The 16,345-nt window shown below is 52.8% G+C and overlaps 1 protein-coding gene across 4 annotated transcripts in view; it reads left to right on the plus strand.

Moving 5' to 3' along the window:
• The window catches only part of FAM222A (family with sequence similarity 222 member A), a 112,430-nt gene extending 105,123 nt beyond the window's left edge, over positions 1-7,307 (plus strand). For all 4 annotated transcript variants that reach the window (XM_042852401.2, XM_005298536.5, XM_005298535.5 and 1 more), the window contains one exon: positions 4,232-7,307. In XM_042852401.2, the coding sequence (XP_042708335.1) occupies positions 4,249-5,475 (1,227 nt within the window). In that variant the 5' untranslated portion in view covers positions 4,232-4,248 and the 3' untranslated portion in view covers positions 5,476-7,307. The remainder of the gene's footprint in view (positions 1-4,231) is intronic.
• Positions 7,308-16,345: the final 9,038 nt, after the last annotated feature.

The following is a 16,345-nucleotide window of genomic DNA, read 5'->3' on the forward strand; positions in this document are numbered from 1 at the left end:
ACTCAAGATAAACTCCAAATGAAAGTATAATGGGTAGGACAAATGAGTTTTCACACCAGAATGGCAGAAACTTGCTTGGGAAAGAGTTTGAGAGGAACAAAAATATATACATAGATAATTTTTTTTCCTGCAGTGGCTTTTGCTGACTATAGTAGGTTACCACAGTTAATTTCACCAGTTTTGTTCATCTGTAAAATTGCATAAAAGTGACATTTTTGTGCTCATTATAGGAAGTGCTGATTTATAGCTAGTAAATGGAATGCTTTTCCATTTTTGGTGAGGTTCTCGTAGCAGCGCAAAGCACCCATGAAATTGCTTGTATAATGTAGTTTAAATCCAATCTCAGAGAAAGATCCCCCCGTTGGGTAAAGTGACATTTCCATTCTCCACACTGAGTTTATTTTAGGCCACTTAGAAGTGACTTTATAAGAGAAAGGGGGCAGGTTTGCGCTGTAACCTCATTTCTGCCGGGCTGAGGTCCAAAGAGCACTTGCTGGGGATTGCTTGCGAGACACTCCCTGGAGCCTGCCGCTGGGCGGAGGGTTCATGCAAGTTTTTCTAAAATTGACCCAGAAGAACTTTTGAGTGAGGAGCCCCAAATTGTCCAAGAAGAAGAGACGGTTGAGTGTGAAATGATCAGGCAGTAAGACGAGCCGAGGCGAGCGCAGTGGGCGACAGGCAATGCGTTCCCGAATAACTGAATAAAACCTCACTAGTCAGGCGCAGTGGGGAGCTGCCAGGGGACAGGAGAGAGGCCCAGGCATGAATATGTGCAATTAACATGCAGGGATGGAAACCGCTGCCTCCCCAGTCCCGTGGAACCTCATTCATCTGCCTGTCGTGGGCGGTTCTGCTGCACCGAGCATGCTGGGATCTAGAGGCCAGATGCAGCTGGGGCTTGTTCCCCCAGCACGCTATCATTTACCATTCCCCGGTTACGTCCCTGCGGGCCACTTGTATTTCCTCTGGACTCCAAATTCTGCCCTGGTGCGGGGGCTGCAGCTCTACCCAAGCCAATGCTGAGCCAGGAAGATGGCGATAGGGAAGTACAGGGCGAAGCCCCCAGCTGCTGGCCTGGGAAGTTCAGGCTGTGCATGTCTTCTCCCTGCAGAGGTGGGAGCCTTTGCTGCTGGGGTGCTGCTACTGGCAGGGGCCATCGGACCCCCCAAAACACAAGGCCCCGAGTGGTTGGTTGGTTGGGGATGGGGGTCAGGGACCCTGTTAATCTGAGGCCTCTGTCCTGGGCAGCCTTGCTAGATGCTGGGCAGCCCCGGGGGTCACAGTGCGTTCTCTTTCCCGTGCGGGGAGCAACAAGGGCCCCTGCTGTGGGCCCGAGGCCTGTTCACCATCCCGCGCTCAGTTCAGATGCGGCTTGTCCCTGTGGAGCGCACCGTCGCGTTTCCAGCTGCTGGTGGCTTGGAAGCTGCCAGGCTGGCTGACGGCACACCTGCGGCTGGGTCACCCATGCCGAAGAGGTGCTCCTGGCTGAGGGCCAGCAGCCTGAACAAGGCCCCAGTGCAGCGGAATGGCTGCGGGTAGCCATGGCCCCCAACCTGCAGCCCAGAGGAACGACCGCTCCCAGTGTGCAGTGCCCCATTTATATCTGGCGGCTGCATGGCCTGTCACAAGATTATGGCATCTGTGGGCTGCGTTAGGCCACTCCTGAGCCACTCCAGGGAGGGTGAGGCAAGGACCCTAGTGAATGCAGCTGAGTCTGGGGCGAGGGGACTTGTGGAGGCGCCTGCCTTTGCTTCCCCTCTGCTGCTGCCTGAGTAGCAGGTGGGCACCGCGTGGCAGCAGGCTCTGCCGTTCCGGAGCTCTCTGTTATCACCCCACTGCCGCACTTCCCCTTAGCCTCCTCCCAGCCCAGCCGCCCGAGAAGGACACGGCTTCCTTTGGGGTTTCACTCCATCGAGAGCCTGATGAGGAGACCCCCCGGCCCCCAGCACCAGTCCCAGAGCTCCTTGGAAAAGCAGTCGGCTCCGAGATTGAGAGAATTTCTTTTTGTTTCTCTCCAAAGCAGCTTCCCCTTAACGCTCTCGCTACGGAGCCGGCCCCAAAGAGCCAGTTCAGAGGGGCCAGCGGTGCCCCGTCAGCGTCAGCCTCGAGCTGCTCACATGTGTTCGGCCTATTTGCCACATGACTGGCTTAATGGCTGTAATCTTGTCTTCCCCGGCTTTATGGCCCGAGCCCGTGGATGGCAGATAACAGATCCCTGATCAAATTGCAGCTTTGCCTTGTTAACTTACTTTGAAAATGTCCATTTTCCCATTTGGAGTCATCTCTTCCGCGCCGGGAAGGAGGCGGGAGGAGCTGCTGGCTCTGGGGGCTGCATAGTGCCGGGCTGGTTCTGGGTCCCCGGGCCGACCCTCTGCTGTGGGGGGGAGGGGATTGCTGCCCACTCCCACGCTCTGCACTTGTAGCTCCTGCATTTCTGGGCTGGCAGGACCTAAGCCCAGCTCAGGGGGCTCCATGACAGAGGCATTGCCCCTGGGCGGGACCTCGGCACCTGAATCTGCTCTCGCCTCTCCTGCCTGAGCATGACCCATGCTGTAGAGATGCCGTTGGGGGGAAGCTACTGGGGCAGGGGGGTCTCTGGGGGCATGTGGGTGGGGAGGAGGGGGTGAGATGTTGGATGTTTGGGGGTGGGCAGGTGAGTCTATATAAAGGGTGGGATTGTGGGGGATGATGTGGGGCTGTTCATGTATGAACGTGTGTCTCTGTGGAGAGGGGTCTGTGCGCTGTGTGTGCAAGGATTAATGTGTGCCTGTGTGTGTCGGGAAGTGTAGGTGTGGCTGTTGCTGTGTGCGTGCAACTTACTGTGTACACGTGGCAGAGGGGATGTGTGCACTCTGGCAGGGGGGTGGGGTATGTGCATCTGGCAGGTAGTGTGTGTGTGTACACGTTGCAGGGGGATTTTGTGTGTGTGCACCCACGTGGTGGGGGTGTGAATATGATGGTTTGTGCATGCATGTGGGAGGGGGATTGTGTGTGTGCGCGTGCGCATGTGGTGAGGTGTGTGAATGTGTCAGGTGTGTGTGTGCGTGCGCGCGCCCATGTGGCGGTGGGTGTGTGCGCACGCACACATTGCGGGGGGGTTGTGTGTGTGCATGTGGTGAGGTGTGTGCATGTGGCGGGGTGTGTGTGTGTGTGTGTGTGCATGTGGTGAGGTGTGTGAATTTGGCAGGGGTGTGGGTGTGTGCACCCATGTGGCAGTGGGTGCGTGCGCACACGTTGCAGGTTTTGTGTGAATGTGGCAGGTGTGTATATGTGTGGGTGTGTGCACACACGTTGTGGGGGGGTTGTGGGTGTGTGCATGTGGCCGGGTGTGTGTATGTGCACACACATTGCAGGGAGGGGGTGTGTGCGCGCACGCGCCATGTGGCGGGGGAGGGTGCGCGTGTGTGGAGAGGCGAGGGCTCAGTGCTGATGCTCACTCTAGCAGCTTGGATGGTTTGGGTGCCCCGGAAATTATTCGGCGCCCCCGTTCCTGACCGTGCAGAGAGAGCGGTTCCCGCTCCGGAGCCCTGAGCATGAGCCTGGTGCAGAGGCCGGGCACGGTCTGGCAGCTCCTCCGGATTTCATTCTATAAACGAAGGCCGTACTTCTCGTAACGTGCCCCGCAGGGAGCAGGCGGCAGCGCACCGGGAGCCTGGTAAACGGGATGGGTGGCGGCTCTCCAGCCACGCTTGGTGACGGGGAGTAACGGCAGGGGGCTGGGTGGTCCAGCCGGTGCCAGCAGCCGACACTTACCGGACGTGGGGAGGAGGCTAGCTGGCCGCATTGCCGAGGGTTGTGCCCACAGGAGGCTGGCATGGCATTTTCCCATGGGTACCGATGGCAGAGTGAGCCCCGTCGGTCGGTATGTTTAACAGCAGGATGCCGAAATGAAGGGTTCCCTTGTCAGTATTTCTGCCTGTTCTCTGGCTCCCAAACAGTTTTCCAAACACCAATTAACGAGGCACCTCGCAGCCCCTGTGAGACCCGGCGGTAGGTCCTCGTTTCACAGGGGGCCCACTGGTGGGGGAAGTGACTTGCCCAGGGAGCCAAAAGTAGGAGTAGGATGAGGCTGGTCCCTGGGTCTAGCCTTGTCCCTGAGCTGGGAATGGAACCCAGGAGTTCTAGCTGCCGATGCCTTGCGCCAGCCACTGCCGCCGGTGCCTCTCGGCACGTGCGGTTTAGTGCCGTTCCTGGCCGAGTCTAATGCTCTGCCCTCGTTTGTGTCTCGTAGGTGAAACGGCGGCCTCCATGCATTCCCCACGCTACCCCAGCCCAGCCGAACTGGACGCCTATGCACAGAAAGTCGCCAACAACCCCCTAACCATCAAGATCTTTCCCACCAACATCAGGGTCCCCCAGCACAAGCACCTTAACCGGACGGTCAATGGGTACGACACGACAGGGCAGCGCTACAGCCCCTACCCCGTGCATTCCAGCGGCTACCAGGGCCTCCTGGCCATCGTAAAGGCCTCGAGCAAAAGCATCGTGAAGAACTCGGAGGGCAAGCGGACTAAGATGTCTCCAGCGCAGGTGGCCATTGCCCCCTACCCAGTGTCAAGCACTTTAGCGCCGGGCCCCTCATGCGCCGGGCACTTGAATTATCACAGTACTCAGAAGCAGCTCGAGGCGCCGGTCCCCCCAAACGTGACCGTAGCTACGTCCGTGATCCCGCTCGCAGGCCGGAACCTGGCCCTGCAGCAGTCCAACTTGCCCTCTATCCAGAGCATCATCTACCAGATCAATCAGCAGTGCCAGGCCCAGGGCTCCCAGCAGGCCTGCCAAGGGGTGGTGGTGACCGACCCCAGCCCAGCAAAGCACGGTGCGGCCAGTGGCTTTGCTAGCATGGCGACGGCGGGCGCTGCTGTGGCCTATGCCGGTGCCGTCCTGCCCGACTGCCGCAAAGGGGCTGAACTCGCCATAAGCTCCAACCCGGCCATGACCGTCGGCCCCAAGGCCGGCATCTACCCGGACGGCATGGATTACCTTATCTGGCAGCAGAAACAGCAGCAGCTCCGAATGTACAGCGGGGGCAGCGGAGGGGGGGGCGCCGTCAGCAAGTCCCCAGAGACGTGTGCGGGGGTCTCGCGCCCCTACACCCTGACAGGCGCAGTGGAGAAGGTGAGCTCCTCCCCTTTGAACTGCGTGGCCATGCACGGCAACTTCTCGGTGGGCCAGTATTTTGCCCCCCCTTGGAACAGCATCTTGGTCACCCCCAACAGCGACTGTTACAACCCCCAGGAGCTTGCCAACGGGCACCGCGAGCTCGGCGTGCCCCCCTCCGACGGCCTGTCCAGCAAAACGCTCTGCAATACCTCCATCCTCAGCAGCAGCCTCCAGTCACTGGAGTATCTCATCAATGACATCCACCCGCCATGCATCAAAGAGCAGATGCTGGGCAAGGGCTACGAGACCGTGTCTGTGCCAAGACTCTTGGACCATCAACACGCCCACATTCGCCTGCCCGTCTACAGATAAGAGCCTGGCGCTGCTTTCCAAACAAAGGGCCATGGTGGGAACTTGACTGGCATTCATTCTCCTCTCCGGCACCGCCAGGGTCTGTGGCGAAACAAAGTGAGGGCTGGGGGGGGGGTTCGTTCATGAAAGGGGTTGGGGGGCCCCCAAAGACGCTGGAATTAATTGGGGTCGTTGAACTGGATACACCTGAAACCCGCTGGAAGCCACGGACGAAGGAATGCTTGTTTCTAGAGCTCTGAAATGGTCATTTCATTTCCACGAATGTGAACAGGGAATCGCTACAAGTTGCTGCTATCCAGGGAGAGAAGGTTTCGCTCTGTGTGCGTGTGTGTGTGTGTGCGCGCGTGTGCGAGTGCGTGTCTGTGTGCGTGCGCCAGGCGGATCTGCATGTGGGAGAACCCCCAATTCTCTCTTGCGCTGCGTCCCTAGGAGAGTTTTAAGTAAAAGAAGAGCTCCAACCCCCCGATAATTCCAGGCCATTGCAGCTTGGTCAGGACCAGAAAGAGCTAATGCCTAATTTCTAGTTGAAGTCCATAACTTGCACTGCTTTGAGTAAAGCTAATAATTGGGGACAGTCTGGAGGCTATTTAAGAAAAAGAAAAACACTTGAAAACTTGAACAGATTTTTTTTTTTAGTTAAATATACTGTACATTTATGTGTTGGCTGCTACAGAGTCTCTTCCTCCGCTCCCTCCCCCGCCCACCCCCATTGCTTGGGCCTAGTCTGTTACTTTCATTAAACCATACGTTTTTGATGCTTTCTCAGTGAAAAGGTTTCATTGCCCACACGGTGGGGGGAGAGCCACGTTAAGCTAAGGAGGCAGGGACCTGGGTGAGCAAAAAGGGCACCAAGTTAAGGATATTTTACCCTCCTCATTGTTCTTGCAGTTTTCCAAGCATTTCCCTAGCCCCTGCGGTAAAGAGAGTCTGAGAGGGCAGAAGCAAAATGTGACTTATCTCGGCCAGATCCGAGGCAGGACCCCTGTTCTAATTTGTAAAAGAATCCACACCCGCTTAACAAACGCACCCTCACCCCATCCCAAATGGAAGAGCTTGTGACCTCCCTCCACCGCACTCAAACCAGCTGATCATCCGCTAATCCGGCTGGGCACAAACGTAAATCTAGCTGAGCACCCGGCAAAGCAGTTTCTTTTTTATTATCAGGAGATGAATAGGGAGCCATTATGGTGTCTCCAGGCTCTGGGAAGTCTGCTCAGAGGAGTGGTCCGTCTCCCCTCCCCCATCCCCACCCTCTACCCAGGTCCCATCACAGGAACATTCTGAATTCTAAGATTTCCAAGGTTGTTTTTTTTTCTTTACTGTCAATTATACCTTTGTTCTGTTGTAGAGGCAACTTGCAGGTGAAGAGAAGTAGAATCACATTTAATACATCTACCCATTGTACCAGGTTGTAATTTGCATACTTTATTTTCTTTTTTAAACCGTTCAAAAATGTTCATTATGGTCTGTTATTCAGTATGTGTAATTATGTGTTTAATAGATTTATTCATTTAAAAAAAGCGGTTCTACATTACAGAAAATACAAAGTTTTTTGATGTTTAAAGGAAAAAAAACCCACCCCAATGAAACCCAATGTGATTGTGCTCAGAAAAGAGGTACTGTATCCTTAAAAGGCCTGTTCAAGCACTAAGTGCATTTAGAAATCTCTGAGAATGTTTTTTTTATACTAAAATTGACCATTATATTCTACTGTGAGAAGTGCTGTCTGCACTATATTGTTTTAAAAATGAGAGAAAACGGAAAAAAAACAAAACAAAACCCACAAGCTGTGTGTCCGAATGTTGTTTTCCCAAAGTAAAACCAGGATATCATCGGCTGTGTGCTCTGGATTTTGTTTGCTGGCTGCGGCCCCTCCTGGATCGTTTCAGCCCCTCTGCAGGGGTGGGGGACAGGAATGGCGAAGGTTCCCGGGCGCCCACCCCACTGCGCGCTCAGGATTTTGGCACTCGCGGCAAGTAAGAGAAGCAATTTCCCGACTCTTGGGGGAGGCGGGCAGGAGAACAATCTACAGCCAGCAGGGCGGGTCATGGGCAATGTGGAACTTGCCTTTTACTGACTATTACCTGGCCCCTCAGCCTCGGCCGGACAGTTACCTTGGGTCCAGTTCCTGCCCGGCTGATAACATTGTTTGGTTAGGCCTGTGCTGACTGGCCTCACGCGCCTAAGGGAGTCATGCTGTGCCTGGGTCTTTCCAAAGTTAGGACAACTGGCTGGAACCGTGGGGATGTGAGCTCCCAGGTCCATTTGTACAGTCCCTCTGGCTCGCTGTCTGTTCGGTGACCTGCTTCCCCTCCCAGTGCCAGCGACTGTTCGGACTGTTGTGTCTTTAATTCACACCCCTCTCCCAGGGCAGCATGTGCATTACTGACAGGTTTTACACAGTGCAAGAACATAGAAATTCAGGCCCGTGGGCCACTGTACGCTTAGGGCCAATTCTCCTGTTGGGTCAGCAGTCAGTCCCTCCCTCTGTGCATGTCCCCTGAAGGACGCCAGGTCCCTCTCCTGCCGTCCTCTCCCCCAGCTTTTAAGCAGAGCAGGTGCTCGCTCTTGATTTTCTTTATTGGAATTTTCAGGCCAAGATGCATCTTGCTCATAACCGCCGTCCCCCTGCAGGATTCCAAATTAGATGCAGTGCCACCTGGATAACTATCAATCATTTCGACTTGCCCTAGGAATTCCCCTGGAACCTAGACATAAAAACTGTCAAAGCCAGGATGGTGGTGCTGGGAACTGCGGCTTTTAGAAGAAAAGGCAAAGAGGAGAAACAAAGAGAAGGGGCAAGGAGGTGCCAGGATATAGAGTGCGATGCCATGACCTGTTGTCAGAGCCGCCTGCATCTCAGTTGGTGGGTTGCAGGCTTAGCCGGAGGAGCTGAATAGGCTGGTGGCTGGGTTTTTTCAGCTATGGGGCAGAGCCGGATTAAGAAAGTTTGTCCTTGTGCTGTCCAGGCACCAGGATGGGACTCTGTTTCTGAAGAACAGTGCCCGCTGCGGCTTGTCCTTGGGACATATTCGCTCTGGGCTGTCCCCACAAAGGGGAGCGCACTGCTTGTACCCTTTCACAGGTGTGGAGGCGATAGTCCAACAGGTCTTTTCCATCTCAGGCGCTCAGATTTTTTAGGGCGCTTGGGCACCAAAGAAATGTCTATAAATAAATGTCTAACGCTAGTGAGCCATTAATCCAGCCTGGGCTCCAGCATCTGTGTCTCACCCAAACCAGCGCATTAAACAAAACCAGGATACACACACCCCCGCGTACATACATTGTACTTAATGTTTTTACCACCGCTTGCTGCCAGACACCAGTCTCTCTTGCAAAGCACGTGCACCTAGCAAGATGCTGAAACGTGGTGCTCTCTGAGCCCAGCTTAACGGGGGCCACGTGGAAGGGAGAGCGGCGCTGGACAGCCCAAGCTACAGGGGAGGGAGGGAATCAGGGAGCACAACCTGGACTAAGGTCTATCAGAAAGAAATCGCTCCCCCGGAGGCTTGGATTTCATGCTCAAGTTCTTTGGCTGAAGCTGCCTTTGGCTTCCCCAGCAGCGTGCCTGGGTTGTTGGAGCTGATGGGGTGGGGATGGGTTTGGCAAAGGCGTGTTTGGCTGAACACAGCCTGAGCAGTGAGGCTTTGTAGGTCCCTGCATGGCTCCTGGCATGTGGTTAATTGTGGGAATGGCCAGGGCGGCGGGGAACCCCCGTCTGGGCTGGTCTGAAATGGAAATCTCCCCGGGGTTCCGTTCAAGGCCCCTGCCTGGCACCTAGCTGTAGAGGCAGCTAGGCTGGGGCAATCCTCGCTCGCCCTGCAGACCTCAACTGGCTCCGTGGGAGAACTGGCCACTGGCAAGGCTCTGAAGGCTATAAACTCCTGCCCAGCGTGCCAGGTGGGCTCCCCACCCGGCCCTGGAGCAATCCGGTGCTTGAGGTGCACTGTATACAAAGTGCCCCAGCTGAGAAATCAGCCCTGCGTTTTTCCTCCCCTTTTCCAGGCACATCTCTCAGGCGAATGGTCTCACCTCTTCAGGGGGCTGTGGTGGGTAAACGCTCCGGAGGGGGGCAAGGGGCTTTGTTTGTGGGAAGGAAGGCAGGCTCCACTCTATTTGTGAATCCACTGTCTCTGCTAACTCCCCTCAGCTCCCACTACTCTGTTCCACCTACGGTGACCCTCTCCGCTCTGGCAGCGGCAGCAGATTCCTGGCCCAAACAATGAGCCGCTTGCATTAGGATAATAGTATTAAATTCCAAATAGATTTCAACTCCGGGCTGCTATCACTCAGCCCCTTGTCTCCCTCAGCTGTGGAGACACTGCGACATATGGTGTTCCATTATCTGAGCCTACGGCCTAGCAAAAAGGCTTTAATGCTTAAACAAACAGAGAGGCGGCCTTCGAAGGCTGTGCGTGTTCACTTGAGGATGGCATTTGATCACAAATCTGAAAGGAATTTTGTTTTCACTTGCTCGCCCCGCGGTGCTCAGCCCCGCGGAAAGAGGCGGCTTTGTTCTTCCTGTCGCCCAATAATGGGAAAGAAATAGCCTAATAAAAATGCTGATTGTGCCGAACGGTTGGATGTTTATGCATTGAGCCCGGCTCCCATTCAAGGGCAAAAATTCAGCACGGAGGCCTAGGAAGGATTTGTTTGTAATTCTGCACAATACACAGAGGAAATCCTGGAAAAATATGGGTTGGTTCCATATTTCACATCTTGTTACTGCTGTTTTGTTAACCAAATGAGATTTGGCCTAGCGGAGAGAGGGCTTAGCAAACCGGGCTGCTGTGGATGCAGTTCGGTCGGGGAAGGGGAGCTGTGTTTTCATCGCAGAGCCTGAGCGAATTTCCAGCGCTGTGAGCTCAGCCCTTGTGACTCCTGTGCTGACCCCGGCGCTGCCTTCGCTTGATGTAGGGGGAAATGGTTCTTGCCTGAGCCTTAGTTTGCGTTTTGCCAAACTGCCTCCATTTGTTTCTCCCTGGCGCATGTGGCAGGGAGCAGGGAGCCTCGGGACACAGGGTTTGATTCCCTCTGCTGGTGGAAAGCTGCTTCTAAAACCAGCTACTAATAAACCCCCTGGCCTCGCAGGTGCCTCAAAAGCGGCTGGGAGGAGAGCAGCAACCAGGAGCCGAGCAGGAGTTTAATCCCATCTGCCCAACCACAGATGCAATAACCAGCAACAGGTGGACTAGTGCAATGCTCAGCCTGGTCCTAGTGCTCTTGGGAGCATCGAACGCGGTCGCCCTTCAAGTGGGGGGTTCGGAAGCGTCCCCCAGATTCCAGGGCTGTTTGCAGTGAGGTCTGATGGCCTGTCTCTGTTGGGCATGGATAGCCTGGGAAACCGGAGCTACGCGTGCGGCATAACCTGCTTGTCAGACACAGCAGCCGCTCTCTGCGGGTCCCTCCAATCGCAGTTTGCACCCTGTGCTTTGGAAGGCTTCGCTGCTCCTGCTTCCCTCCCCTCCATCTACATCCCACCCCAGCCAGCAGCCGCCTGGGACAGACTGAGAGCCCGAGACCTGCCGAAGCCTCCCGGGGACCATGTCAATGGAACTAAGACCCTGGCCTCAGGTAACCGCCAGCTTCCTCAGATGGGCTGGGAGCAAGCTCCCGTCGAACCAGGAAGCACCCGAGAAGCTTAGCGAGGCCTCTGGCTGTTTTGAGTCGCACCCCCAGGCCCTTGTGGGTCCCTGCCCGCAGCACCAGCCAGCCGCTCGCCCAGGGCTGCCCCTTCTTGTCTGGATATCTGCATTTCAAGGGCATCTTGGAGGGCGGCTAATCCTCAAGAGGGGGCGGAGGCAGCAGGCCGGATTCATTCCTCTCTCTAGCGCTGCTGGGGGGCATCAGGGGATCGGCTTCTTCCTGTCTGCTTCCAGCTGCTGATTTTTGACTGGCAAAACACTTTCCTCCCGCTGTGCCCAGGGGACACGCTGGGCTGCAAAGCAGCTTCTCACATGCCAGCCACCCGCCGGTCCTCAGCCCTCTGGCGTTCTCTGATCTCCCTGGCCCCAGTTCTGTACCGGCCGTACCTAAGAACGGCCAGACTGGGTCAGACCAAAGGTCCATCTAGCCCCGTATCCTGTCTTCCCACAGTGGCCAATGCCAGGTGCCCCAGAGGGAATGAACAGAGCAGGGAATCATTGAGTGATCCATTCCCAGCTTCTGGCAAACAGAGGGGAGGGACACACAACACAAATTTTCATCCCTGCCCAATCCTCCGGCAAAGGAAATCAGCAGGACTACTCACATGAGTAAAGTTACACGGGTATGTCAGCATCGACAGGGTTTGCAGCCTCCCAGTGTTCGAGAAAGTTGATCTAGCTTTTGCCTCTCGGGGTTACATGATCAGCGGCAAATGTGATCAATGTGTGAAACATACCTAGATGATAAATGCATTTCTGTAACACAATCATCAGAGCTGGATGGAAAGCAAAACCGCTGAGAGTAACGAGTTTGTGTTCCAGTCCAGTATTGATTTATTCCGAACACGTGGAGAGTGATATTGCACCACAGTTCTGCTTTGCTGGTTTGTCTCAAGGAAACCTATCTGCGTTTGATTCCATCCGCTGACGAATTGGAATTCACACGCTCAGAAACCAGCAAACGCACCCTCCCTACTGAAACGCTCCGGCAGAGTTAGAGCCGGGGTGGATGGGTTCCTGGCGATTGGTGAGTGCAGCAGGATGTAAGAAAGCTGATCAGTTTCAGTTCAGTCAAATGAAATTAAAAAATTGCATGAGCCTTTTAAGAATATGGTTCTTTCTGCCATGTCGAATGTTAATAGCCCTCGAGGCCAGTGTCACGTGCTCGCTCTTGCTCGCTTTCTCTTTGGGTAGCGGGCCAGGTAATTGAATTAGTCTAAGACAGGGGTGTCAAACTCAATTGCACAGGGGGCCAAAACTCAAAACTCGCGGGCCGAACAGTATAACCATTTATTTAACAGACTAAATATTTATGTTTTTTAACCATTAATATGAACCAAAATACAGGATATCATTCCAAAATAAATACATTTCAACTTAAAATATTTTGCTCTTCATAAAAAAATATCCTGTCAATACAATACATTCAAAATCTGTACATGCTGGAATATTAAAAAATCTGAAAATATAAATAAAAAATTGAATTTAAAGCAAAAGTATAATCATAACATTCCATTTTCTTGTCCTATTTAGTCAGAGCCTGATACTTGGAGTCTTTTCTTTGCAACAATTCGTTTATGTTTGGGGTTAGGTTCTGTGTTGTGAAGATTCTCAGGATCGATTGCAGGTGTTCATCAGTGAGGCGACTCCTGTGTGACGTTTTGTTAATTTTCATCACAGAGAACAGCTGCTCGCACAGATATGTGCTGCCAAACATGGACAGGATTCGAGCCGCATGTTGGCGGAGCTGCGGCATCGCTTCAGGAATGAAGCGAGTGAACTGTGCTGGCCCCGCAGTGTCGTACTTTGCCTTCAGTGTCCTGTTACATTGCAGTTCTATCAGCTCCATCTGCATTTCTACAGGTGCGGTTTCCACATCGACTGCAAATGGGTTGCGAAGCAGCTCGAAGTTACTTTTCTGTGCCTCAAAGTCACTGAAGCGCCGTGCGAACTCAGTGCGCAGCGCGCTGAGATTTTCAGCAAAGGTGGCATTTGGGAAAACTGTGGCACTTTCTTGGTTCCGTATTACTTGGCAACAGGGAAAGTGAGACAAGTTGCATTGGTGCATTTGTGTCTCCCATAAGCGCAGCTTCACTTGAAATGCCTTCACTGCATCATGCATATCGGTTATTATGTGCTCCCGTCCCTGGAGTTGAAGGTTTAAAGCGCTAAGATGCGACGTTATGTCAGCCAGGAACGCCAACTCACATTTCCACTTTTCATCCCGCAGAACTGTGCAGTCTTTCCCCTTACTGTCCATGAACTGGCAGATTTCCTCTCGCAGCTCAAAGTGTCTTTTGAGAACTTTTCCCCGACTTAGCCACCGGACCTCTGTATGATATGGCATATCGCCAAACTCGCTATCTATTTCCCGCAGAAAAGACTGGAATTGGCGGTGATTTAAACCGTGGGCTCTGATAAAGTTGACGGTTTGTGTTACAGTGTTCATCACATGATCCATTTTTAGGACTTTAGCACTCAGCGATTCCTGGTGTATGATGCAGTGATACACTGTCAACTCACCGGCACAGTTCTCCTCCCGCATCTTTGAGCGCATCCTTCCCACCAGTCCATTTTTTTCACCACACATAGCAGGTGCGCCATCTGTTGTAAGTCCAACGAGTTTTTCCCACGGCAGTTTCATGTCGGTTACACTTTGAAATACATTTCCAAAGATGTCTTCTCCTTTCGTTGTCCCGTGCATCGATTTAATGTCCAGTATTTCCTCTGTTACGCACAAATTGGAATCCACACCACGGATAAATATCGCCAGCTGTGCAGTGTCAGTCGCGTCAGTAGTTTCATCCACGGCAAGGGAGTATGCAACAAAATCTTTTGCTCTTTCAGTCAACTGTGTTTTCAAATCAGTCGCCATCTCACAAACCCGATTAGCAACAGTGTTTCTGCTGAGGCTTACATTTGCAAACGCTCGCGTTTTATCTGGACAAAGGACGTCGCACACTTTCATCATACAATTCTTTACGAATTCCCCCTCGGTAAACGGCCGTCCTGATTTGGCGATCTCTTCGGCCACAATGAAACTTGCTTTCACAGCAGCTTCACTTTGTGATTTTGCTTTGGTGAAAAACGTCTGCTGGGATGTCAAATTCTTCTTCAACTCCTCTACCTTTTGTAGCTTCTGTCCTGCGCTCAGGTTTTTGAATTTGTTCTCATGTTTCGTCTCGTAGTGCCGTCTTAGGTTATACTCCTTCATTACAGCGATATTACTCCCGCAAAGGAGACACACTGGTTTACCTGCAATTTCAGTAAACATATACTCATTCTCCCACCGGCTTTGAAAGCCTCGGTTTTCAGAATCAATTTTTCTCTTGGCCATTGTTGGGGTCTAGCTTTGATTTGATATTAGCGTTGTATACATCAACAGACCGCGAACTTGAACCGCGGCTTGCCGTTGGCGGCAATTGCACTGCATCATGGGATTTGTAGTGTGTGTTATTGGGGCGTCATATCACAGGGCCATTAAAAACAGATATATAAAACGATTTCGCGGGCCGGATATAATTGTATGGCGGGCCGGATGTGGCCCGCGGGCCTTGAGTTTGACACATGTGGTCTAAGAGAAGCTAGTGGGGGTAGCTGTGATGTGATCGTAGCAGAAATGCTGCTGCTGTGAGACCCAATCCTGTAACGGAATCAATTCAGCCTTCTCGGTGCTAGGGACATTTGGCAAGAAGTCTCCTGCTGCTTCTAACACCAGTTCACCTGCGTTAGTGACTCCAGGAGCTGTAGCTTAGACAGGCTGCTCATGCGTCCTCTCACTGTCCTCCAAGCAGGTCTAATCAATCCAGCGCTTAAAACAGCGGCTGCAGCCTGTCTACACTAGGCCCCATGCCATCGCTTATCCTGGTGGAGCTCAGTCGTTGTTGTAGAGGAGGCCCTGTTGAATGCATTCCGTATCCAGGTTCCAGTGATGAGCACAGCACACAGATTTAGTGCTGAGATAATTCCACTCATTTGCATTAATTTCCCACTTTGTGTTTGTTTTTTAAAGTCTGTTTCCTGCCTTATTGCGGGGGTTGGGTTGTTTTTAAGGAAGCTCCAAGAACTCCAGAGCCTGATTATTTTTTGTTTTCACTGAAATTGCTTCAGCCTTTGGACTAATTCTTCTCAAACCTTCCTACAGTTCCTCCTCCTCCTTTGACTGCTCTTATCTCGGAGTCTGCTGCTGCTGCTGTTCTAAACGGGTCTGAAGCAGAGCAAACCTTTGTGTGTTGTCAATCTCAATTTTTGTGTAGCTCTTTAATTTAGTCTTTCATAATTGTTCACTTGGAACAAATAAAAATAATCAATTGAGCCCATCTCTCAGGCCATGTCTACACTTACGAGCTTCCACTTGTGTCGACCAAACAGTGCTGCTGTAAGAGCGCTCGGGTAGCTGCGTTGTGCCGACGGGAGACAGCTCTGCTGTCAACATAATAAAACCAGCTCCCCGAGCGATGGGAGAGTGTCTCCCGCCAACGTAGCGCTGTGCACACGAGCACTTGTGCCGGCAAAACTCCTGTCGCTTAGAAATGTGAAAAAACCACCCTCCTGAGTGACCTACGTTTTGCCGACAGAAGTGCTAGTGTAGCCGAGGCCTGAGTCTGCATCTTTGCATCTGTCTCCTTCCTTTCACCGAGACAAGAAGCTGCTCTGAGTTGTCACCTGTGTCCCTTTGACACTCTGCCTTTCCGGAGGATTTTCCATCAGAGCATTTCTAGACCCTTCACTCAGAAGTTCCCCAGTTAAAACCCTCAAAGGGAAACAGTGAAATCAGAACCATACCTAGAGAAATGTTCTTTGCCTGTGTTGTTAACCCTTTGCACAGTCGATGCTATTTGATTGCATTTCCCCTTGGACTGGTCAGTTTCCTTATAGTACCGTAGTATCTAGCCGCCCCAGTCATGGATCAGGACCCCAGCTTGCTAGGCACAGGGTACAAACACAACAATTTCCTGGCCTCAGGCACTAATGCCAGGTCTCCAGCAGTGTGGGGAGGTAGTCAAATGATGAAAGAGGGGCCTTGTCTGCTCCTTTTGAGGCACTCTGTTGTCGCCCCGTTGCCGAAAGGGATTGGCGAGCATTCCTTCCAGAATGGTAAAACAGTGACATTTGTCTTATTTGTTCCCTTACCATAACTGCAAACAACGTGTTTCTCCTAATATTTATTGCATGCTAGGAGGGGAGCTCTCAGTCATGTGCAGTGTAACTGGCATGACAGCCAA

Source organism: Chrysemys picta, chromosome 15 (assembly GCF_011386835.1).
Source record: "Chrysemys picta bellii isolate R12L10 chromosome 15, ASM1138683v2, whole genome shotgun sequence".
Taxonomy (NCBI): Eukaryota; Metazoa; Chordata; order Testudines; family Emydidae; genus Chrysemys; species Chrysemys picta.